Source organism: Erinaceus europaeus, chromosome 17, assembly GCF_950295315.1.
Source record: "Erinaceus europaeus chromosome 17, mEriEur2.1, whole genome shotgun sequence".
Lineage (NCBI taxonomy): Eukaryota > Metazoa > Chordata > Mammalia > Eulipotyphla > Erinaceidae > Erinaceus > Erinaceus europaeus.
The window spans coordinates 80,355,992-80,380,440 of NC_080178.1; the positions used below are offsets into that span (position 1 = coordinate 80,355,992).

General features: G+C 50.0%; 1 protein-coding gene across 3 annotated transcripts in view; it reads right to left on the reverse strand.

Annotated features, from left to right (window-relative positions):
* Positions 1 to 24,137, reverse strand: part of AMPD3 (adenosine monophosphate deaminase 3) — a 55,226-nt gene extending 31,089 nt beyond the window's left edge. Inside the window, exons 1-3 of one of the 3 annotated variants that reach the window (XM_060177180.1) lie at positions 24,119 to 24,137; positions 13,146 to 13,371; positions 62 to 266 (exon numbers count right to left, since the gene is read on the reverse strand). In XM_060177180.1, the coding sequence (XP_060033163.1) occupies positions 62 to 266; positions 13,146 to 13,366 (426 nt within the window). In that variant the 5' untranslated portion in view covers positions 13,367 to 13,371; positions 24,119 to 24,137. Of the gene's footprint in view, positions 1 to 61; positions 267 to 13,145; positions 13,372 to 13,552; positions 13,573 to 18,292; positions 19,080 to 24,118 lie in introns of those variants that run through there. The other 2 variants (XM_007521160.3, XM_060177181.1) reach the window with 2 other exon arrangements.
* Between the last annotated feature and the right edge of the window lie 312 nt (positions 24,138 to 24,449).

Sequence of the window (24,449 nt, forward strand, 5' to 3'; positions counted from 1 at the left end):
TCCTCTCTAGTCTCCCCCCAGGAGACACACAGGGTCCCCGGGGACGCCGCGGGGGCCTTACCCCAGCACAGTAATCTCCGCTGATGGTGACCCGCTGGAACTCAGGCATGGCGTAGGGTACTGGCCCGGGCTGGGAAGTGGCCCCAGTGACCACAGGGGTTGAAGGAGACATGGCCGGACTGGTTGTTGTGGGGCCCCTCCAATCTTGTGGCATTGGCATTTGCAGAGACAGGGACTGGGATCGAATCATCTTAAAGCTTTTCTTCCTGCAAGTCAAAGACAAAGAAAAAGGGGGAGACATCAGCAGCCAGTGGAAGCGAGTGCTAGACAGTTTTTGCTACACACACGACAGGAGAAATTTTCTCTGACTAATCACTGTGCTGGATCTGTCATAAAGACGTTTCTGATTATTTAAGCTGATACATAAAACAGGCTTCCAGCCATCCCTTCCTGTGGTCACTAGGAAATGTCATGTCTGCTTGGCACACAGCAGAGAGCAGGCAAATGTCTCAGGAGATGGGGCAGAGCACAGTGCAGGGTCTACTATCAGGGGCCAGGAAAGGTGAGGACAATATCATATCAGCCAGGACCCCCCTACACTGTGGACTGCACAGTACCTTTAGAAAATCCAGCCTGTAAGTCCCAGCATGTGAGCAGTCCAGGAAGGACTACGGATAGTCACAGACAGAACTACACCGCTTCACAGAGTTAGGAATCGGAGCAGTGAGGCCAGGAGAGACTGTGACAACTGGCCCTGCCTCTGCTTTATAAAGGAGCCAGGAGCCCACAGCCAATAGAAGTTTATGTCAAGTGACGTGGCAAGGTGGCAGCTAGCTCTCAGCCCCCCACCTCCTTGGTACCTGCTCTGCCAGTCACCCCACAGCTCTTCCCTCACGCCTGACTGGTGCCGCCCTGTTTCTCTGTTATGGGGAGGGGACTGCTTAGTCTCAACTCAGGTCCCTCTGGACCTGTCAGCTTGGCACCAGAAGATGATTTCACAAACTCTTAGGGGAGTGAGCACAAGGTTGGTTTGAAAGGCCACAATGGGGGAGTCGGGCAGTAGCACAGCGGGTTAAGTGCACGTGGCACAAAGTGCAAAGACCGGCATAAGGATCCCGGTTTGAGCCCCCGGCTCCCCACCTGCAGGGGAGTCGCTTCACAGGTGGTGAAGCAGGTCTGCAGGTATCTGTCTTTCTCTCCCCCTCTCTGTCTTCCCCTCCTCTCTCCATTTCTCTCTGTCCTATCCAACAACGACGACATCAATAACAACAACAATAATAACTACAACAATAAAACAAGGGCAACACAAAGGAAAATAAACTTTAAAAAAAAAAAGGCCACAATGAAGCTTATTATTTGTAATGCTGATTTGTGAATATTCACTATCTTCATTAATGAAACAGTAATACTTTAAATGACACCACCCCACATCCAAGAATCCCTGGGCAGGGAGTTAACTACCAGTGAGGCCGTCAGCACCCCCTCAGTTCCCTGTCCCTTCTTGCCTCCTTTGGGACCCAGTCCCCAGCATTGCCGCCTAGTGGTGATCAGCACTAGACACTATTGTCCTGTCCTATGTCAGAAGGCCCAGTGGCTTCCTGGATAAAATCCCCATCATCCCACCCCAGCCAGGGCCTGCAGTCACCAGCAAAACACTTAGTGACAACTGTGACCTACCAGACGTCATAGGAGCCCTGCTCTTCTCCAGGAAGCAGAAGGCGGGAGAAATCAACAATTCCCATAGCGGCTCTGAGGTCTCTTCCTCTTAGACCCATTATAGGCATTTTTCTCCTCCCATCTATACGCCCAACGTTTGCCATGCTGTCTAGTTCTTATCTTCCTACTTCTTTTTTTAAAAAAATAATTTCTTGTTTTTAAGTATTTATTATCCCTTTTGTTGCCCTTGTTGTTCTTTGTTGTTGTAGTTATTACTGTTGTTGTTGTTGATGTCATCATTGTTGGATAGGACAGAGAGAAATGGAGAGAGGAGGGGAAGACGGAGAGGGGGAGAGAAAGACAGACACCTGCAGACCTGCTTCACCGCCTGGGAAGCGACTCCCCTGCAGGTGGGGAGCCGGGGCTCGAACCAGGATCCTTACGCCGGTCCTTGCGCTTTGCACCACGTGCACTTGACCCGCTGCGCTACCGCCCGACTCCCATTTCCCTACTTCTTTGGAGAACATGGAGATGGTCCTTTTCAGGAACCTGTCTTTCCCCTGCCTTTAGTCCCACATAAATGATGCACGGGGTTGCCAGGGAAGTTCAGTCTGGACTCTGGAAGCCTCCAGGCAGGCTTTCCCTCAACCTGCCACCTCTCTATCCATCCTGAGGGTCTGAGTCAAGTTTCCTGCCCCAGGAAGATGCCAACTCACAGCACTGCTCAAGCGAAGGTTCGTCTTGAGCAGTGAGGTTCTCACTTTGGCATCGTTTGGATGTTCACACCCAGAGGAACAGCCATCCCCTTGGGTCCCCTCTCACATTCTGACAGGTTCAGTCAGGTCCCAGGAGGTTCTGGATTCTGTGTCATTCACATGACTTCCAGCTCACTGTTTCTGTCTTTATGCCAATGTCACTTCCACAAGCCCCAGCCAAGGCTACCCATGGGCTGGTCCTACCAAGGAGAAGCAAGCAGTGTCTGAGATGAGCAGTAGGTAGATGAGAACACACACAGTCAGAAGTCTGACTGACCAACAGTGCACCTGGCTCGTCCTAGGAATACCCACATTCTTTCATTCCAGCGAGGAAACCAGTATCTCCAGGAACAGTCCAGGAATTCCTCTTCAAGTCACATATCATAGTTTCAGCCTGGCCTTCAGGTGAGCCACAGATGGTCACATGTGGACATCATAGGCTGGGAACTCAGGCATAAGGGACAGAATGGCAATTCCTCGGGGTCCTACTCCCCTTAGGCAATGGCTTAGGTAAATCAGAGCTAGGTGCAGGCTGTGGTGCATCTGATAGAGGGCACATTACAATGTGCCAAGGACCCTGGTTCAGGCCCCCAGTCCCCACCTGCAGGAGTGGTGAAGCATTGCTACAAGTGCCTCTCTTCTCACTTGTCTATCTCCCTCTCCCCTCTCAATTTCTCACTGTCTATATCCAAAATAAAATATATTTTAAAAGAACAATCAGAGCTATCCATGAAGCCTTTGTGTCAGAAAATAGGGAAAAAGAAACAGACCAAGAAGAGGCCCCTGTGTTGATTTCCTTTTTCTTAGTGTGTGTCTGAGAGAAAACAAACAAACCCAGAGTGCCATGCTGTCATTTTTATGATGTTCTATTCTGATTTCCTTTTTCTTAGTGTGTGTATGAGAGAAAGCAAACAAGCAAACCCAGAGTACCATGCTATCATTTTTATGATGCTGTATTGATTTGTATTTACTGATTTTGTATTTTTGTATTTACTGATTTTTGTATTGTATTCTGATTTTGTATTGACTGATTTGATTCAGTGCCAGGGATAGAACCCAGGGCCTCAGAAATGCAAAGCGTGCCCTCTCCCCCTGAGCCACATCCCAGCACCCTATGTTTGTTCACTGTTGTTGCATTAACAAATGTGAGCCCTTGAAGCCCAGGAGGTGGCAAAGTAGATAAGGCTTTGGGCTTTCACACATGAGGACCTGGGCCTGATGCCACAGATGTCCCCATAATGAGAGAATTCCCTGCGGGTCTGCCTCCGGGTGCTGGACACACTGTGTGGTTAGACTCCGCTCTCAGGGCTGAGAGACTCATTCTACAGACCAGCCAAACTAGTCCTTTTCTCAACTGTGGAACCCCCTGAGAAGTTTCAAAGGCAAGATTGCAGGGGAGCAGAAAAGCTGTTACCGCTAAACATGAGTCCCTCATGGAAGGGATTCTGAAGTCTAGGTGGATATTACTTTTGAAAAAAAAATCACTTAAAATAGACCCCAAAAAGAACTCTCTCTCTGTAAGGCTGTCTCTCCCACTTGCCAGGGGAAAACCTAATCCTGGGACTCTCTTCAGCAGAAGAGGCAGAACTCAAATCTGTACATCTCTAATAATCCTGACTGGCCTTCTTTCTCCCCTCATCTTTGTCCTTGTATCTGAAAACCACGCAGGTGAGTTACTCTGTGTTTTAGTCCCTCTCAGATGTACAGGAGGTAGTGTGTGTGTGTGTGTGTCTGTGTGTGTGTCTGTGTGTGTGAGTGTGTGTGTGTCTGTGTGTGTGTCTGTGTGTGTATCTGTGTGTGTGTGTCTCTGTGTGTGTCTCTGTGTATGTGTCTGTGTGTCTCTGTGTGTGTGTGTGTCTGTGTCTCTGTGTGTGTGTCTGTGTGTGTCTCTGTGTGTGTGTCTCTGTGTTTGTCTGTGTGTCTGTGTGTGTCTCTGTGTGTGTCTGTGTGTCTGTGTCTGTGTGTCTCTGTGTGTATCTCTGTGTGTGTGTCTGTGTGTGTGTCTGTGTGTGTGTGTCTCTGTGTGGGGGGGGTGGTTCGGTGTGTGTGTCTCTGTGGGAGGAGGTCTGTGTGTGTGTGTGTCTGTGTGTGTGTCTCTGTGTGTGTGTGGGTAGGTCGGTGTGTGTGTCTCTGTTGTGTGTGGGGGTCTGTGTGTGTGTGTCTCTGTGTGTGTGGGGGGGTGGTTCGGTGTGTGTGTCTCTGTGGGGGGGGTCTGTGTGTGTGTCTGTGTGTGTGTGTGCGTGTCTGTGTGTCTATATGCATGCAGTATATAAATTTATTTATATAAATTTAGCTTATGAGCAAGATCTTATGAATTTCAAGCTTGGCAATTTCTGAGCATTAAAAGGTTTCTCTAGATTTGCCATATGGATGCCTTTGTGTTTTCTCCCCAAGTCTTTGCTGGAACACCTCCAGTGACAGGAAGCTCACCACATTTCTCAGCAAGACATCAGCAATTAATCATTTCTTTAAAAAAACAAGTGTCAGGGTGCCAGGTGGTGGCACACCTGGTTAAGTGGTCACATTACAAGCCCCTGGTCCCCACCTGCAGGGGGAAAGCTTCACGAGTGGTGAAGCAGGGCTGCAGGTGTCTCTCTGTCTCTCTCCCTCTCTATCACCCCCTCCCCTCTCAAATTCTCTCTGTCTCTATCCAATAATAAATAAATGAAAATATTTAAAAAACAAGTGTCAAGGGTATGCTCTGATGCACGCATACCAGTGCTAGAGATACCAAACACAACGTGAACAAAACACATCTTGTTGCCAGGATCTGCCTGTCCACAGCCACACACCTGTCCCACCTTGCGTGAGCCTTTGGGGAGCCAGAGTGAGCCAGCTCGCCCTGTCCCAGCCGGCTGCCCTTCCTCCCCCTCTCACAGTGCCCCTGGAAGAAACACATTCCTGCCAAGGCGCTGGTAGGGTGTGGTGGGGGGTTACGAGGACGCCAGCTGCAGGCCATGCCTGAGGGCCCAGAGGCCCACGGAGCAGCTTCCCTGGAACAGATGTCCCCTCCTGGACAACACGGACCTTCCTGCTGACCAGGCTTTCAACGCAAGCAAGAGGGCCGGCCCGAAGGGCTGGCATTACAGCACCGCTCAGCACCTGTGTGGTGTCGCCACACTCCCGCTCTCTGCGGGCCTCCAATTTAGCCGGCCGCAGCCCTACCTCTCCCTCCTCAGCGGGGCTCTCCAGCGTCCTCTGGGGACAACATGTAGGTTGTAGACTAGACTCAAGTTAAGGGCTCTGGTGCTAGGGGCCAGGCGTGGCGCATCTGGGTGAACACATATTATCATGCACAAGGACCCAGGTTCAAGTCCTGGGTCTCCCCCTGCAGGAGGAAAGCTTCCCAAGAGTGAAACAGTGCTGCAGGTCTCTCTCCCTCCCTCTCTCTCCCTCTCTCTTTATCTCCCTCTCTTTCTCCTTACCTCTCTCCCTCTCTCTCTCTCCCTCTCTCTTTATCTCCCTCTCTTTTTCCTTCTCTCTCTCCCTCCCTCTCTCTCTCCCTTCCTCTCTCCCTCCCTCCCTCTCTCTCCCTTCTCTCTTTCTCTCTCTCTCTCCCTCCTCTCTCTCCCTCTCTCCTTCTCTCTCTCCCTCCCTCTCTCCCTCCCTCTCTCTCTCCCTTCCTATCTCTCCCTCCCTTCTCTCTCTCCCTTCCTCTCTCCCTCTCTCTCTCCCTTCCTCTCTCTCCCTCCCTCTCTCTCTCCCTCCTCTCTCCCTCTCTCTCTCTCTCTCCCCCTTACTTTCTCTCTCCCTCCTCTCTCCCTCTCTCTCTCTCTTCCTTCCTCTCTCCCTCTCCCTCCTCTCTCCCTCTCTTTCTCCCTCCCTCTCTGCCTCTCTCTCTCCCCCTATCTTCTCCTTCACTCTCATTCTATCTGTCTCTATGCAAAATAAATAACTTTTTCAAAAGAACCCCAGTGCTTGCCTTCCACCAGACTAGCCAACATCTTGTGGAAAGCCTTCAGAGACCCGCTGCCACCTACTGTCATCTCTCCAGGGAACCTGCGGCCGGCCGAGAAGGGCACTGGAATGATCCCTGCACCAAAGGCCACATGTGGACCCGTCTTACTCAGTAAACGAGTGAGTGCCAGGCCCTGGGAGTAAACAGCATACAGAGGGCTCTAGGACTGACTGTGTGATGGCACAGATGGCTGGGCAGCTCGACAGTTTGCTTCAGACCCTTTAGTCAGTGTAGGGAGATGCTCTGGATATTGTGGGGTCCCAGAGGAGAAAACTGTTCTCTGGGAAGTGGGAACAGTCCAGCAGCGAGGTCAGAGAAGGTGCACTGGCTCACCCCCACAGGAAGAGGAGAACAGCCCAGAACGGGGAGATCACAGGCAGCCCCTACTGTTCCAGAGGGGAGCACTGCTCTAGAGGGCAGGAACAGCAAACTAGCGATGGGTTTTATGAACCATTTGGATGTGGAGGCCAGCTGGGCGAGGCCAGCATTCTAGACTCCCAGGGGTTCTAGATTTCCAGGGGTTCTCCTGCTCACCAGCTCCCGCTGCCACTGCACTGATCCCAGGTGGAGTGGAGCACCGGCCCTGCGGCCGAGACCTGCTGCCACAGCCTATGCAAAAAGGAGGGACACAGCAGACCAGGACGCGTGCTGCGTGGTGGCACTGGGAGAAGGGTCCACAGACAGCACCTTGCTCTGCACTCACAGAAGCAGGCAGTGTGGCTTTGCAGACATGGAGTCCAGCCCCATCCCTCCACCTCTCTCTTTGCTTCCCTCCGACCACCCTCCCCTGCACCCTGACCAAACCCAGACCTTCGGCACCTCCGCCTTTTCTTTCTCCCATTCTCACTCTTCCTCCCAGCTTCTCCCGAAAGGTTGCAGAGGTAAAATAAAGCACATTCTCTATTGATAACTTCAATGTTCTGATTTAGGACGTTTCATAGAACAAAAGTACTGAGCACTTCAACTGTGCTGTGCTAAGTCAGTACAAATAACTGTTCATGATACTCAGAACTGGGGGAATAGCTGTTCTGGAAAGCTAAAATTTTTAGGTACAGTCAGTCCATTTTATTTCCTAGTTAAAAAAAAAAAAAAAAGCTTGGTGCGGATATTGTAAAGTAATCTGTAATCCCATATCGTAATCAGATCACGCAGGGCAGGATTTAAAGCTCTCTAGATGACTCAGGTCAGCCACAGCCACCATCTTACAGGTGCTTCAACTAGACACTGCTATGCTCTGAACGCCTGTGTCTGCTTTGCATAATTATTATGTTGCCTCCTCCCTGCTGATTGCCAAGTAATAGTAACAAAAACAGGAACACTCATGTTTCAGATACCATGCTAAGCAGTCATGCATATTACCTCATTTCGTTCTCACAAGGTAGGCCCTTCTCTTGCCCTTCCTGTGCAGATCAGGAAACAGCTCCTACAGCTAAAACCTGCTGGAAGCCACTCAGCAGTTAAGAGATGATGCTGCCACTTGAACCCAGTTTTTCTGACTCTAGAGACCAAGCCCATCAGTCACCAAACATCTCATCTAAATGTAACCCAGCCTACAGAAGTCATTACTCTTCTCCTTCTAATTTACGTCTTCAAATATTTTACAGCATAAGAAGCAAAATATATTTCACTAAATGTATTTTAAAAAAAAAGAAGCAAAATAGTTGGGAGTCGGGTGGTAGTGCAGCGGGTTAAGCGCACGTGGTGCAAAGCACAAGGACCGGTGTTAGGATCCTGGTTCAAGCCTCCGGCTCCCCACCTGCAGGGGAGTCGCTTCACAGGCGGTGAAGCAGGTCTGCAGGTGTCTGTCTTTCTCTCCCCCTCTCTGTCTTCCCCTCCTCTCTCCATTTCTCTCTGTCCTATCCAACAACGACGACAGCAATAATAACTACAACAATAAAACAACAAGGGCAACAAAAAGGAAATAGATCAATATTTTTAAAAATCCCTGAAAAATAATAAATATAGGGAGTCGGGCAGTAGCGCAGCGGCTTAAGCGCACATGGTGAAAAAATAATAAATAAATAAATAAAAGAAGCAAAATAGTCAGACCTTTTAGAACTCTGTGCAAAGTAAGAATACATAGGAAGACCAGGGAGACAGCTAGCCTACTAAATCATTAACTTGATGCAGCTGAGCAGTGCCCTAGTCTGTCTCTCTCCTCCATCCCTCCCAGCCTCACAAGGCAAGGATGTTAGTCCCCCGCTCTATCGCTCGCTCATGCGCAATGCAATTTCACTTCTCTGAGCCTGGGTTTCCTGTTCTGCAAAATCAAGATGGTAAGACTGCCTACTTAGTAAGCCTGAGGTGGAAGCAAAAGAAAGAAAGAGAACTGCAGGACTCCCTGGCACACACAGTGAGCTGCAGAGCTCCTGCTGACCAGCACTGGGAGCTGGGGAGCTTACAGTGGCTCAGCACTGCCCTGACCTGCTTTTTATGTCAGCGCCCACACTCCTCACTGCGCTGGGGGAAGGTGGCTACCGTTCCAACCACGCTTTATATATGAAGAAGTAACTGCACAAAGAGGTCTCCTCACTCACCCAGAGTCCCAAAGCCTCCCAGTGAGTGAGGGAGCACAGCCATGCAGAGAGCTGTGGTCATCCTACGTAGTTCATCTGTGGTGACAGTGCAGAAGCAGGATTTCTTTACTCAGCCCTTGGCTCACTGCTCACTGAGCGGATGTACTGGGGTAGTAGGAGCCAGAGAGAGTCCTCAAGAAACTTCAAGAAGACCAAACAGAACTGCCACAAACTAATCAGAAGGGAGAGAACAAAAATTCTGGAGGAATTTCTGGAAACCACAGAGCTCTAGTTGAACTCAAAGTACCATAGTCCTCTCCCACACACACACACCCTTTGCTGATAGTTGAGGACATTGGTAAGAAAACCATCTCCTCTTGCAGCTGTCAGGCCTCATGCCATGAGAACTGACCTCAGAAATGTATTGATACTATTCCTGGTAATAAAAAAAATTAAATTAAATTAAATAAAAACGCTGGAATTCCTCTCTCCTCATTATTTAGGTTATAAAATACTCAATTCACGAGACACACAAGGCCCCACAGGCCATTCAGGCCATAAAGTCGTCTCTTCTGTTGAACCAATGCGGTGAGATGAGGGTCTCTGCAGTCATGCTCCCCCTTTTCCCTCCAGGGACAATGACTCTGCTCCTGGGGCAACTCCCCCAGCACAAGATGGGCACACAGGGTCGGCCAGTGGTGCCAACAACCTCTTCACCTCACAGGCTCATAGACCCTCAAAGGGAGGAAGACACCTCTCCTATGGACAGTGAAGTTCTGGCCTCATTTTATGCCAGTACACAGATGTCTTTCACACACACACACACAAAATAATAATCATAAAGAAACCGAAAGGCTATACTACCAAGAAAATAAAAGGCCTGCCCTTAAAAATCAAAATAAAATAAAATAAAATTTTTTAAAATAGCTCTCAGCTATTAAGAATGATAAAGTTGGGGGGTCGGGCTGTGGCGCAGTGGGTTAAGCGCACGTGGCAAAGCACAGAGACCGGCATAAGGATCCCGGTTCAAGCCCCCTGAAGTCGCTTCACAAGCAGTGAAGCAGGTCTGCAGGTGTCTGTCTTTCTCTCTCCTCTCTGTCTTCCCCTCTTCTCTCCATTTCTCTCTGTCCTACCCAACAACGAATGACATCCACAATATCAATAATAACCACAACAAGGCTACAACAACAAGGGCAACAAAAGGGGAAAAAATAGCCTCCAGGAGCAGTGGATTCATGGTGCAGGCACTGAGCCCAGCAATAACCCTGGAAGCAAAAAAAGAAAAAAAAAAAAAAAAGAATGATGAAGTTGGGTGACGGGTGGTAGGTAGTGCAGCTGGTTCAAGTGTACACATTACCGTACACAAGGACACAGGATTGAGCCCCCACTGCCCACCTGCAGGTGTCTTTCTGTCTCTCATCCTCTCTACCTCTTCCTCCCCTCTCATTTTCTCTTGATCCTATCAAATAAAGAAAAAAAATCAAAAATAAAAGGGAAGAAATGGCTAACAGGAGGAGTGGATTCCTTGTTCAAGCCCTGGGATAACCCTAGTTGTTTAAAAAAAAAAAAAAAGATGGAGCCGCTTTCTTTACCTCATCTTTGGTAGAGCTTGAAGGACTCGTGTTCAGTGAGATCAGCCAGAAAGAGAAGCACAAATATGGGATGACCTCACTCATGGACAGAACTTACAAAACAAAAACAGAAAGGAGACACATAAAGAAAACCTGAAATGTTTTGGCGTGGTACAACAAAGCAAAGGACTCTGGGGAAGGGGGACAGGGAGAGGGTCTGGGGACGAGGGACTTTCTGAGGTCCTGCTGCATGAAGATGGAAACGAAGAGTGTTCTGTGGACGCCATGTGCCAACAACTGGGCTGCCAGCCATCAACCCGCCAATAAAATGGTAACAAGTAACAAAAGAGGTGAAACCAATGATTTGACGGTTATGAGACAAAAATCTTTCATTTAGGGGGGCTGGGAAGTGTGTACCCAGTTCACTGCACACAGTACTATATGCAAGGATCAGGGTTCAAGCCCCACAGCTCCCCACCTGCAGTAGGATCACTTCACAAGGAGTGAAGCAGGTCTGCAAGTGTCTCTTTATCTATATCCCTCTATCTCCCCTCCCCCTCTCAATTTCTCTGTCATATTGAATAAAATAGGGGCGGATGGAAAAGAGGAAAAAATGACTGCCAGGACTGGCGGGTTTGTAGTGCCAGCGCTGGGTGAGGCCCAGCAACAACCCTGGAGGCAAAAAAAAAAATTCAATTTAAAAAAGTGAATTTCTTATTAAAACATAAAAATTTTTTTTTTGTCTCCAGGGTTATTGTTGGGGTTAAGTGCCTGCACTATGAATCCATTGCTCCTGAAGGCCATTTTCCTCATTTTTGTTGCCCTTGTTGTTATTCTGGTTGTTGTTGTTATTGCTGTTGTTATTATTGTTGTTATTGGATAGGACAGAGAGAAATAGATAGAGGAGGGGAGATAGAGGGGGGAGAGAAAGAGAGACACCTGTAGACCTGCTTCACCACTTGTGAAGTGACCCCCCTGCAGGTGGGGAGTTGGGGGCTTGAACCCTGATCCTTGAGTCAGTCCTTGAACTTTGCGCCATGGGCGCTTAACCTGTTGTGCTACCGGCCAGCCCCTATAAATAAATTTTAAAAGGCATCTTAAGGAAGGTTTTGGAGAGGGCCTCAAGGTCCACAGTGTTAGCTAATGTGGTCTCCGTGACAGACAGGCAGGCACCCAACTACAGCCTCACCAGACACTTTCTCCAGACTTTCCTATTCTGTTATTTCTTTACCTTCTGAACGGGATAGGCCATGAGTACATGACGGCTTCCCATTGCACTTGGACTCATATTCAGACTTCTTGTCAGGGAGCCATGACCAGTCTGATCTGGACCCTGCCTTCTGCTCTAGTCTGGGGTCATGGGACTTCTCCCTAGAACCACACCTCTGCCCCCACGTGGGCACCCTGAAGACATCTGAGGAGGCTCTTGGTCTTGGATGACCCACCTCCAGAGGAGGCTTTCAGCCAGCTCCATGTATCCAGCTCCCTTAAGCCCTATCAAGGCCACTACATTGTCACCTACTGGGCAGAACCCTGCCACCAAAGCTATCTGAGAAAGCACCCTGCCACCCCTCCCTTCTCGTGTTCCAACTCCTCACTCATCTTCTCCGGGGCTCCTGTGCTGAGTACGGTCTGTGCTCAGATCTATTCCGTATACCTCCCACGTGTCCAGTTGTGCCGGCTGCCTTCTGGCTAGGCGTGACCAGTGACAACCACTGCAGAAAACGGGACGATGCTGAAAGGGCTATTATGTTCAACAACAGCCTATGTCTAAGTCGGCCTTCGGTGACATCTGTGTCACTGCTGCCTCTCTTCCTTGCCTCCAGTTTCCTTGGGAAAGGCCATGGCTGCTCCACCAGGAGCTCCGGCAACACCACCTCTTCCATCGTCTCTTCAGCCTCAGGTGGGCAGCTGCGTCCTCCTGGCTCTAGTCCCTGAGGCGCCTCCCTCTCCCCTAATTGTCTTTCCTGCTCTCTACTACCTCCACTATGAATTCTCTACATTATAATCTCACTTCTAGTACTTGAATACTTGCTGTTTTTCTGGGTAGACACTAGCTGAAATAGTACTTTCCATATTTAAATTAATCATCCAGTTAATATTATCTAGAGCAATGGTAAGGTCTATAGGGCAGGGTCTGTTATCTTTTCCCTTTTTCATGTTTATATTCTCCACTACCTAGCACAGCACCTGACAACATTCCTTTTTTTAAATAATTTTTTATTATCTTTATTTATTTATTGGATAGACACAGCCAGAAATCGAGAGGGAATGAGGAGATAGAGAGAGAGAGAAACAGAGACACCTGCAGCCCTGCTTCACCACTTGCAAAGCTTTTTCTCTGCAAGCGGGGACCAAGGGCTTGAACCCAGGTCCTTGTGCACTGTAACATGTGTGCTCAGCCAGGTGCACCACCATCCGGCCCCCCACAAGAAATCCTCAAACCTTCAAAAAGAAAAGGGAAGGCCGCTAGACTCCGTGTGGGTTTATGCACGTGATTTGCTACTAAGACAGGCGGGGAAAGTAGCTTTTGGTTTTTTTCAACCAGAAGTACCCAGACACCCTTCACTAAATAAGCGGTGGTCCAAATCATCGTGGTTAGAACGTCTCTGGCCTCAGAGACATGTCACACAGCCTGCTTGGAGCTGCGCCATGGAGCACACACAGGAACTGAATTCCGGGGACGAACCTTTTCGCCGTCTCCGCTGACTTCTGCTCCGCCAGCTCTTTCTGCAGTTCTCTCTCCCTGGCCTCCTTCTGCCCGATGGGGCAGTCCTCGGGGACAGTGAAGAGCGACAGGGCATCTTTGCTGTCCTCTTCCCGGAGCACTTTGGCAAACACCTTCTCAGCCAGGAGCCGGACTTGCTCATCCACCTCAGAGATGTTCAGCTTGGGGAACTGGCGCGGCATCTCGACTAGAGACAGAGAAAGGACGAGAGTTAACCACCAGGAGCGGCTGGACGGCCACAGTCAAGCCCCTCAGTCCTTGGAGTCATCTGTCCGCTCAGGAATTCTCCACTTCAAACCCACATGCCGGTTTTTAAAAAATGAGCTCAACATGTCATTGGATGTGCAGAGCATAATAACGCCACTTACATGTGATGAGGAAGCAGACGCTCGGAAGTCAAAGAACGAACTGGCCAAATCAGTGTGTTTCCATTTCCCAGACTTGAGGGACTTGCCCGTTCTGACTTTGCTTCCATGATGAAAAAAGGAGGACATTCAGGACCCTCCTTCCCACATCCCAACACACACACACACACACACACACACACACACACACACACACCCCTCCCTTCCTGGCCACAGCATTGACTAAACCTCAGTTCCTACTGAGCAAATGAAGCACCCAAGGGCTTAGCTTCATGATGAACTAAGGGTGCCAGGAGCTGACAGCTAAGTCCCGAAGAATTCCCAGCTGCAGTCTCCACTACATAAAACATGTTTGTGAAAAGAAAATGTCTGCCGCTACATTTTCACCATCTCCAAAGCCCTCTGGAGGTCCTGTTAAGACCTAGAAAAATCAGATAAAGGTTTTGGGACAGGTACACTTCTTAACCGTCCTGATCTGGCAGAAACTCACTTCATTCACCAGGAAAGGGTTTCTACTGTCTGCCTCTGCATACTTGTTCCTTGCTGTCAGCGCTGGGCCTGAAACCATCTGCTGGCTTTCTTCCGTGACTTTCCCTCAGCATTTATGTAGCACTGATTAAGTATATTCTCTCAAGTGCTCTCCACTCTTTAGTTCAATAAACACTATTATTCCTATTCTCTCTCTCTTTTAAAAATTTATTACCTTTATTTATTGAACAGAGACAGCCAGAAGGCAAGAGGGAGGGGGGGAGTAGAGAGGGGGAGAGACAGAGAGACACCTGCTGGCCTGCTTCACCATTCGTGAAACTTTCCCCTGCAGGTGGGGACCAGGAGTTCGAACCTGGGTCCTTGCACACTGGAGCAGGTGGGCTCCACCAGGTGCCCAACCACCTGACCCCTATTATCCTATTCTCTAAATGAGAGAATGATAACACAACTACCTCGCTTGGGATGACCTTTAAAAATAACAACTGCGTGGTCCAGGAGGTGGTGCAGTGGATAAAGCACTGGACTCTCAAGCGTGAGGTCCTGAGTTCAAGCCCTGGCAGCACATGTACCAGAGTGATGTCTGGTTCTTTCTCATCAATAAATAAATAAAATCTTTAAAATAAATAAATAAATAAATAAATAAATAATAATAACAACTGGGGAGTCAGGCGGTCGCGCAGCGGGTTAAGTGCACATGGCGCAAAGCACAAGGACAAGCGGAAGGATCCCGGTTCGAGCCCCTGGCTCCCCACCTGCAGGGGAGTCGCTTCACAGGTGGTGAAGCAGGTCTGCAGGTGTCTGTCTTTCTCTCCCCTTCTCTGTCTTCCCCTCCTCTCTCCATTTCTCTCTGTCCTATCCAATAATGATGACATCAATAACTACAACAATAAAACAAGGGCAATAAAAGAGAATAAATAAATAAATACAAAAATAACAACTGGCTTATTTTATTTATTATATTTGAGAGACAGAGAAAGATTCACGAGACAGAAAAAGAGAGAGGGAAGCAATCCAGAGCGCCATCCTGGTATAGGAGGTACCAGAGACAGAACTAGGAGCCTTGAGCACACAGGTCCAGTTCTCTACCAGCTGCGAATCTCCTCAGCCACTCAGGGTCACACTTTCAATGAGTCGGCAGGCGTCTATATCAATCACCGTCTGCTTTATTTACCCCACCCTTTCTTCTCTGAACCCCTCTCTCTGTTCAGGGATTTGAACCCAGGTGCGTGGTGCCCAGGTCAGTTCTCTTAACCACTACACTGAGCTACAGTACAGTGAGTCTATTATTATTATTATTATTATTTGGGGGGGGTCAGGGCTGCTCTCCTCCTGACCCGTGCATCACACTCGTGGAATGGCTAACTGCCGCATCATGCCCAACAAATGGCCTTTACCGGGAGTGGTTCTGGAAGAGTGGTTTCCTGCCCACCTGTGACCACAGTTTCTTTCAGGGCGGTTTAAAGCGAGTAGTGGTTTCGTCAGACTGACAGATGAGGATTAAGGTGACACAGGGCCCAGTTGCTATCTGGCAGAGAGAGGAAGCAATTACAGAGAAGGAGGGTCCCAATGAGCAACTCTGGGACCATGGCTCCCTGCACCTCAGAGCTTTCGCATCTGCGAGATAGAGCGGCTGGACTAAGCGGTCTCTGAGGACCTGTCAACTCTAAGTGCTGTGGTTCTGGGTGCCACGGGGGTTTCCGGCGCTCTGCTCTCTGCAGCCGGTGGGTCTAACTCATGACACAGACAGGAAGGAGGGAAGTGGGCAAGGTATGAGGGCAATTCTCTCCTTCCTCCACACCCAGGCTCAGCCTCTCTGTGGACCTCTCTCGACTTGAGGGGACGGAGTGGGAAGGAGCTGGGAAGGAAAGACACCTCAGCACGCGACAGTGCTGGTCTGTGGCCGCAGACACCACGGCAGCAAAGGCCTGCTGTCTGTCTACTGCAAAGAGGAAAGGAACAGAGCTGACTGTGGAGATGGCCATGGCCCGAGCGCAGGAGAAAGGGGAGCTGGAAACCATCAGGGCGGACAGAGACACGGTGAAGATGGTGACAGGGGAAGAAACAGAAGAGGAAGAGAAAGAGCTTGACCCGGGAGGAGCTGTCAGGCAAGAGCAAAGCTGGGTGGGCCCCGCACCCAAGTAAAGGCTCCAGGTAAAGGCAGCTGGCGTGTCAGAGGCAGAGACACCTGGCAGGCCCTGGGCAAGGGGGCAGCAAATCCCATAAGCACCTGTACCATCAGACAGAATGAGCCCACTTTAAAAAGTGCTTCAAAGAAAATCCCCTGCAGTGCAAAGATGTTTCCCTGTACTCTTTATAAAAATAGCTTTGAAATGACCCAATGAGAGCATGCCACTTAAAGTGAAGCCATCAAAATTATGAACACAGAGCAATCAAGATATTAAAAGTGATCTCATGAGGGGAGGCAGGCAGTGGCACGCCCAGTTAAATGCACATATCACCAAGTGCAAGGATCTGGGTTTGAGTTCCCGCTCCTCACGTGCAGGGGGAAATGCTTCAAGAGTGCTGAAGCAGGCCTGAAAGGTGTCTATCGCTCTCTCCTTGTCCTCTCTCCATTTCTCTCTGTCCTAGCTAATAAACCTAGAAAAAAATAAAAGGAAAAAATGGCTGCTGCGAGTTTTAGATTCAAAGTGCCAACACCAAGCCCCAGCAAGAACCCCGGTGGCAATAAAAATAAAATAAAATAATTCTTGTGAAATCGTATTAGATGAAAAAAATAACTGGAAAATGTACTCACAATGACATGAAGATGCACCTCCTTACAAACAAGAAACGCAAGGAGATATAAACTCAGGTGGCTTACGTGAGGCAACATCTGACGTGATCATTGAAGGTGTTGTATTATCATTTTAACAAACACACAAAAAGATAGAAAGATAGTTAATAGATTTAAGAGTTGATTTTTTTTAAAGAGGGAAATGAATTCCCATTTCTGCAGGTTTTGGGAATCAAGGTCCTCCCTCAGCTACCCCGCAGCACTGAAAGAACACCACCCCAGTGAGCCCCTCTCTGCATCATGCCATGGATGGAAGCTACCCACACACTTCAAGTCCCCAGCTCCCTTGTCCCACAAAACGCACACAAGTGTCCCACCCATGTCCTCCTACCAGCCCCCTGAGAAATGGATTCTGGGGAAACCTTCACACCTGAAGGGTACGTAGGCCAGATCCTGCCCTGTAATTTCAACTACTGTTAGCTTGCCGAAGTCAATTAAATATGTTTCAGGATGCATATTTCTACAAAGATCTTCCTTTATTTTCCCCTATAGTTTTTATTTTATTTTATTTTATTTTTTTACCAGAGCACTGATCAGCTCTGGCTTCTGGTGGTGCTGGGGATTGAATCTGTGACTTTGGAGTCCTGGGCATGAGTGTCTGTTTGCATAACCATTATGCTATCTACCCTCGCCAGTTCTTCCTTTTTCTTTAGCTGAAGTAGTGCCAAACAGTCCTTTCCAAACTAAAGCCGTTACCTGTTCTTTGCAGAACAGGACTTGAGGGGAATTGTTAGGGAGATGTGGCGTCCACAGCCCCTCACCTCAGAGTCCCAAGACATGTCACAGACTCAAGGAATCATAGAGTCGTGTTTCCTATTAGAATCTGCTCATAACAGAACCTATATGAATGTCCTGCAGAACTACTGCCAGCATCTTAAATTATGGGTGAAGACTTCATTCTAGGCCTTAATAGAGACCAAGTGGCCAGTCTGGGTGCTGGTCTAAGTCAGTGGATCTTAGGAGCCTGTGTGCCTCTGCTGTCTCTGGGCATCCTGGGTACCCAGCTCCCACCTGCCGACCCCTTTCCCCAGGGCTGGTCTCTGCTCTCGGGCTGAGACCTGCCAGGCATGCCAAGGAAAACTCATTTTACGGATGCCAGACAAAGCTTCCCTCTAGCTGCCTGTTCAAGCCCAACTTTCAGCTGTTTGTCAACTGAAGCCAGCAGGCTTGGAAGGATTAACTGGATAGCTGACACTGGCTAGTGATACAGCTTATCAGGTTGTTACATGCATATAGCACACCCCCCCCCCCGCCCGCCCCACGAGCTTGAAGAACGGCCCCAAAGTCAGAAAGCTATGAAACGACACCAATTTCAATAAATGGTCACTTCTCCTGCCACCACAGCTGCCCAAGCCACCCCCAGAAAGGAAGTACTCTGCCACTTAAAATCCCCTCCTCGAGCAACTGAAGCTGTTTCCTGCCCTTGCCAGACACCCTGGGTTAGAACCCACGACACAGACCTGAGCCTGAAGCCGGAGTCTCCATGGCTGATGCTGAGGGTCTGGCCAGGGGCTGCTCCCCAGAGGCTGAGCTGAATCAGTGTGTCAGTGCAGCTGGCTGAGTCCCTGCTGCGTCTGCTGACTGGGGTGGGAGGTCTCTGCTTTGCATATCAGTGAGCAGCCTTGAGCAAGAGCAGGAAAAGTCGAGGCTGGGAAATTCTTGCGTGAATGTAAACTGCGACTAGGAAATTTCCATGAGTCCCAGGTAATGCCAGTTATCCACAGCAAAATGGCTGTTGTATCCTGACTGAACGCAGAGCCCCGGCCTTGCTCACGGTCCCTTCCGGAGCGAGAAACTGAAGCCTGAAGCCTCTGCTGTCCCAGCGATGGGTGCACGCAGCCTTCCGGAGACCGAGCGCAGAGCACAAGCCGCCCTCCCTCTGCTGTCCAGACTCCGGAAGGCTGAGTCTTGCTGTGTGATACCATCACCCGGCCTGCTTCCGCTTTGAAACCCCCACTGCAGGCCTGCCTGGCCCCCAGGTTCACCTCCCCAAGGAAGGGGACTGACTCTCCTCTAACAAGACCAGACACAAGCCCCCCGGCCCCCATGCTCCCCGAAGGCACCCAGGACTAACAGGGAACTCTTAGCTCATCGGCATGAAGCACAAGCTCCTCCCTCGCTCCCTCCTCCTTTCCCAGGAACAAGCTAGGAAGAAAAACTGACATGCTCCATGCCTTCCTTTCTTCCCTGAAAAACGCTGCACTGGGCAGTCTGGCAAGGGCTAACAGAGTACACACACACACACACACACACACACACACACACAGAGAGAGAGAGAAATAAAGTCTGTTCCAGGAACCCACCTGAACCCACCCAACCCTCCCCCTGAGGAGGGTGGAGCTCAAGGCGCCTCCTGAGGACCCCTGAGAAAGCTCTGAGGAGCCCGTGGCCTGGCCTCTGTAGCCTGGTGTCAACAGCTGTCACTCTCCCTGAGGAAGGTGGAGTGACCTCAAAAGACACCCCTCTCCCGCCTAACAGCAAGCTGAGTGAATTAGAACAGCATCACATGGTGCAAAATTTCATTCTTCCTCTGCCCTTTAGGAGAAAGAGTCCTCCCAGGGAACCCTCAGGGCAGGTACGCAGACTCAGCGAGCTGGACCAAGGATGTGGCTGGGGGGGAGGATGTGCAACCAAAAAGGCTATTTGTGTACTGCCACCAAGGTGGGGAGGGGAAGCCCAAAGGATGAGTCAAGTGTTTACAGGTTCATTCCAGCTCTGACTTGGGCCTGAGTCACCCAGGAGTGAGGCTGTGTCCATAATGCCTGAGCGGGATTACAGGCTCCACGCATGACCTTTAGCTCCCCAGAGATTACAACCCGCCTGTCCTCACAGCTGTTTCACAAACAGTGCCCCCAGCCGGCTACAAGCAAACCAGAGAGAGGGAAATGTTTACGCATTAAATAATTAAACAGACTTACAGCACAGAAGGAAAAAAAATCAAGCCTTTAGCACTGTTTTGTCAGAAGGGAGAAAAGGCTATTGATTCCTTCTGCTGTGTGTTTGAGGCAGAGTTGAGGTCCAGTGAGTCGCGGCTGCAAGGGGGCATCCAAGCCCATACATCCGAGTACACATTCAGGACCTGTTCTGCACGTTTAATTATAGCATGGGTCTCCTTGTCTAAATGGGCATTCCCCAAAATGTAGTCTGCAGAACATAAAAGATCAGAAGGCTTGGGAGTCGGGCGGTAGCGCAGCGGGTTAAGCGCACGTGGCGTGAAACACAAGCACCGGCGTCAGGACCCCGGTTCGAACCCCCGGCTCCCCACCTGCAGGGGAGTCGCTTCACAGGCAGTGAAGCAGGTCTGCAGGTGTCTGTCTTTCTCTCCCCCTCTCTGTCTTCCCCTCCTCTCTCCATTTCTCTCTGTCCTATCCAACAACGACAACAATAACAACAATAATATAACAATAATAACTACAACAATAAAAACAACACAGGCAACAAAAGGGAAAATAAATAGATATATATTAAAAAATATTAGAAGTCTTGAAAAAAGACAGCCTAGGCCCTTATGCACAGTTTTCACTCATAGGACCTAAACACAATAGAAGTCCCACTACTAGAAAAGCTGTGTGACTCTGTCTAACCCAACACACTTATTTGAATTTCACACTGCTGTCACCCCAGGAAAATACACCTATTAATACTCCATGGCAGCGGCTTTGGAAAATACCTTCTACTTTGAGCCTTCATTTTCCAACCTAGAGAAGCCATTTTCCTCAGGTCCTGAGTAGGAGTGAGACCAAGTCCCCCAGGTGCCGGGAGCAGCTGCGTTGAGATAACACATGTCCAGACAACGGTCCAGACAGGGTCCTGCTAGAGCCGAAGGGGGTAAGAGCCTCGGGGTCAATGGCGATTTCGGGGGAAACTGTGACCCACTCTTGAAAGGACTAGTTCTAAAATTCTTTTTTTTTTTTTTCCTCCAGGGTTATTGCTGGGCTCGGTGCCTGCACCATGAATCCACCGCTCCTGGAGGCCACTTTTCCCCCTTTTTGTTGCCCTAGTTGTTGCAGCCTCGTTACGGTTATTATTGCCATTGTTGACGTTGCTTTGTTGTTGGACAGGACAGAGAGAAATGGAGAGAGGAGGGGAAGACAGAGAGAGAGGGGGAGAGAAAGACAGACACCTGCAGACCTGCTTCACCGCCCGTGAAGCGACTCCCCTGCAGGTGGGGAGCCGGGGGCTCAAACCGGGATCCTTACGCCGGTTCCTGCGCTTTGCGCCACATGCGCTTAACCCACTGCGCCACCGCCCAACTCCCTAAAATTCTTTTTATATATATAATTTTTAAATATATTTTTCCCTTTTGTTGCCCTTGTTTTTTTATTGTTGGTGTAGTTATTATTGTTGTGGTTCTTATTGATGTTGTCGTTGTTAGACAGGACAGAGAGGAATAGAGAGAGGAGGGGAAGACAGAGGGGGAGAGAAAGACAGAGGCCTGCAGACCTGCTTCACCGCCTGTGAAGCGACTCCCCTGCAGGTGGGGAGCCGGGGGCTCAAACCGAGATCCTTGCTCTGGTCCTTGCACTTCGAGCCATGTGCACTTAACCCACTGTGCTACCGCCCTTAGTTCTCCCTTAGTTCTCCAATTCTACCTTGAGCCTCACTCCTTGTGAGGAATCACTGGGCTGAGGACCACTGTCTTAATCTTACTGTGATTTTTTTTTTTTTTTGAGGGAATATTAAGACAATCTGTAATAACCAAGCCCAGAGCCTGCATCCCTGTCTAGGAGAAAGGGGTATAAATCACATTCACTTCTTTTTTCTTTTTTCCTTTTTTCCCTCCAGTGTTATTGCTGGGGCTGGGTACCTACATAGTCCACTGCTCCTGGTGGCTATTTTCCCCCGTTGTTGTTGTTGTTGGATAGGACAGAGAGAAATGGAGAGAGGAGGGGAAGTTGGAGAGAGGGAGAGAAAGACAGACACCTGCAGACTTGCTTCGCCGCTTGCAAAGTGACAACCCTCCCCCCCCCCCCGTGGGTGGGGAGCCCAGGGCTTGAACCCATATCCTTAAGCCGGTCAGTCCTTGCGCTTCACACTATGTGCATTTAACCTGCTGCACTACTGCCTGGCCCTCTTCCTTCACTTTTACCACTTCAATGATTTCTTACAAATCCTCAACAACAAGAAAGACTGAAATCAAATTTATTTCTCATCAAAAAACAGATACTAACTCATCCCTCTCCCAAAAGGAGCTGTGGGCTTGCCCAGAGGGATCCAATTTTTCTTGTTTATATGGTGTGTACGACACAAAAGAGTTTGCCAAAGGGGCTTCACCTGTTAAATCTCATTTCCTAGTCGTTCATCTCATTCAGGAGTGTAGCCTCAAACCTGGGTTAGAGTGGGCTCCAGAAAATATTTGTTGAATGAATAAAAACGTACCAGGATAAATGAGTAAATGAACCCTGAACAGATACATCTACTGTTAACAAGTGGTAGTCATACAGGCTGTGCCTAAGAACACTGGCTCGTGGTCCGGGAGGTGGCACAGCGGCTAAGGCACTGGACTCTCAAGCACGAGGTCCCGAGTTTGATCCCCGGCAGCACATGTACCAGAGACATGGCTGGCTCTTTCTCTCCTATCTTTCTCATGAATAAATAAATAAATTATTAAAAAAAAAAAAGAACACTGGCTCATGTCAGACTACCTATGCTTGGATCTCGTTCCACCACTTAGCTGCATGAAGTCAGGCAAGTCATAAAACTTCTCTGGCTCAGTTTTAGTCTGTAAAGTGGGGACGATAGCAATACTGACCTCACAGGTTATCATAACGATTCAATAAACTTGCCTATGTGAAGTGCTTAAGGGGGCTGGGAGGTGGCGCACCTGGTTAAGTACACGTTACCATGTGCAAGGATCCGTGCAAGGATTCACGTTCGAGCCCTGATGCCCACCTGCAGGGGGGTGCTTCACAAGTGGCAGAGCAGGTCTGCAGGTGTCTCTCTTCTCCCTACCTCCCCCTTCTCTCTCAATTTCTCTCTGTCCTAGCCAATAAAATGGGGGAGGTGGCCACCAGGATTGGCGGATTGTTGGGCTTGCAGGCACCAAGCCCCAGGGATAATCCTGGAGGCAAAAATAAATTGCTTAGAATACTACCTGGCTTGTAAAATATTACAATATCACTACTGCTGTAATAGTCGGTACATGAAATGCCACCTGAGAAAATTAACATGAAGTTTCATCTAGATACTAAATCCTTTTACTCTACATGATTGGACACTGTTATCTGCCAGGCACTCTCCCAACTTCCTGTTTGGATACAAGGAGAAGAAAACCATGCTTGAATGTGAAAGAGGACCTTTCCAGACACGAGTCCACCCCCACTTATCCTAGCCCCTTTAATGAAAGCCCAGCCACTACCTTAGGTCCTAGGTATGCAGGCAGCATATGGCAGAACAAAGAGACTGATTATTATTGTTATTACTATTATTATTTTGGGAAGAGAGTGGGAACCACGAAAGCCAGTGAGCAGCCTTAGAGGACAGAATGTTTCTCATTGCTGAACTCTACGGCTACATGTCACGTGTCCATATTTTCAAGAACTGGGGTTGATTTTGGAGCCGTCTGGACAGTGATTCACCTAAGAACAAAACAATCAGGATGAGGGGCCAAGAGTCTCCCAACAACCCACGCAAGTGCCAGCCCGGTGATTCTTAAAGCCAGTCCACACCACCATCTTCAGAGCAAGCCGGGGCCCTGGAGTTGCCATCAGGCCACAGCAACTACCCCAAACTAGCTGTCAGCACTCGGAAAGGCGGGCGAGGGGCTCGGTGATGCCACCACGGCGGGCACGGTGCATGGCGGTGGCAGCGAGGCTGCTCTGCACTGAAGAGGACGTGAAGGCCGCGTGCTGGTCAGGGCACCCAGGGAGCTGGGGCAGAGGCTGAGCGAGCACCCTGCTGACACCCTGCCTCGGCCTCCAGCCTCCACCGGTTCCCTCGCTTCTCTGTCATCGCCAAGCTTCTGGCCACATGCAAGGAGGTGACCCGCTGGGGAATGACACTGGGTTGGCAAGCCTCTCCAGTCTCACCCCAGAGGCCTCTGCCAACCCGCCGAGCCACCAGCAGCTCCTCCCACCAGGCCACCACCAGCAGCAAGTGCAAGGACAGAAACAGCCTTGCGGTGGGCGTGCGGGGCAGTCGGTCAGGGTGAGGCTTCAAAGGGCTGCGGCATCCCGCGTCCAGCCCCCGGCACCCAGAAACTGTCCAGGCGACAGACCCTGGGTCCCTTCTTTTTCCGACCCCTCGCTACCTCAACGCAGGCCGCCGGGGACCCGAGGCCGCCTCACCTGAGGCCACTGCAGCCCAGGCCACCGCGGGGACTGGAGAGCCTCGGATCCAGGGCTGAAGCGGGTGCGGGGCTGAAGCAGGTGCAGGTGCGGGGCTGAACTTGGTGCGGGGCTGAAGCGGGTGCGGGGCTGATGTCGGTGCGGGGCTGAACTTGGTGCGGGGCTGAAGCGGGTGCGGGGCTGAACCTGGTGCGAGGCTGAAGCGGGTGCGGGGCTGAAGCGGGTGCGGGGCTGAAGCAGGTGCAGGGCTGAACCTGGTGCGGGGCTGAAGCAGGTGCAGGTGCGGGGCTGAACTTGGTGCGGGGCTGAAGCGGGTGCGGGGCTGATGTCG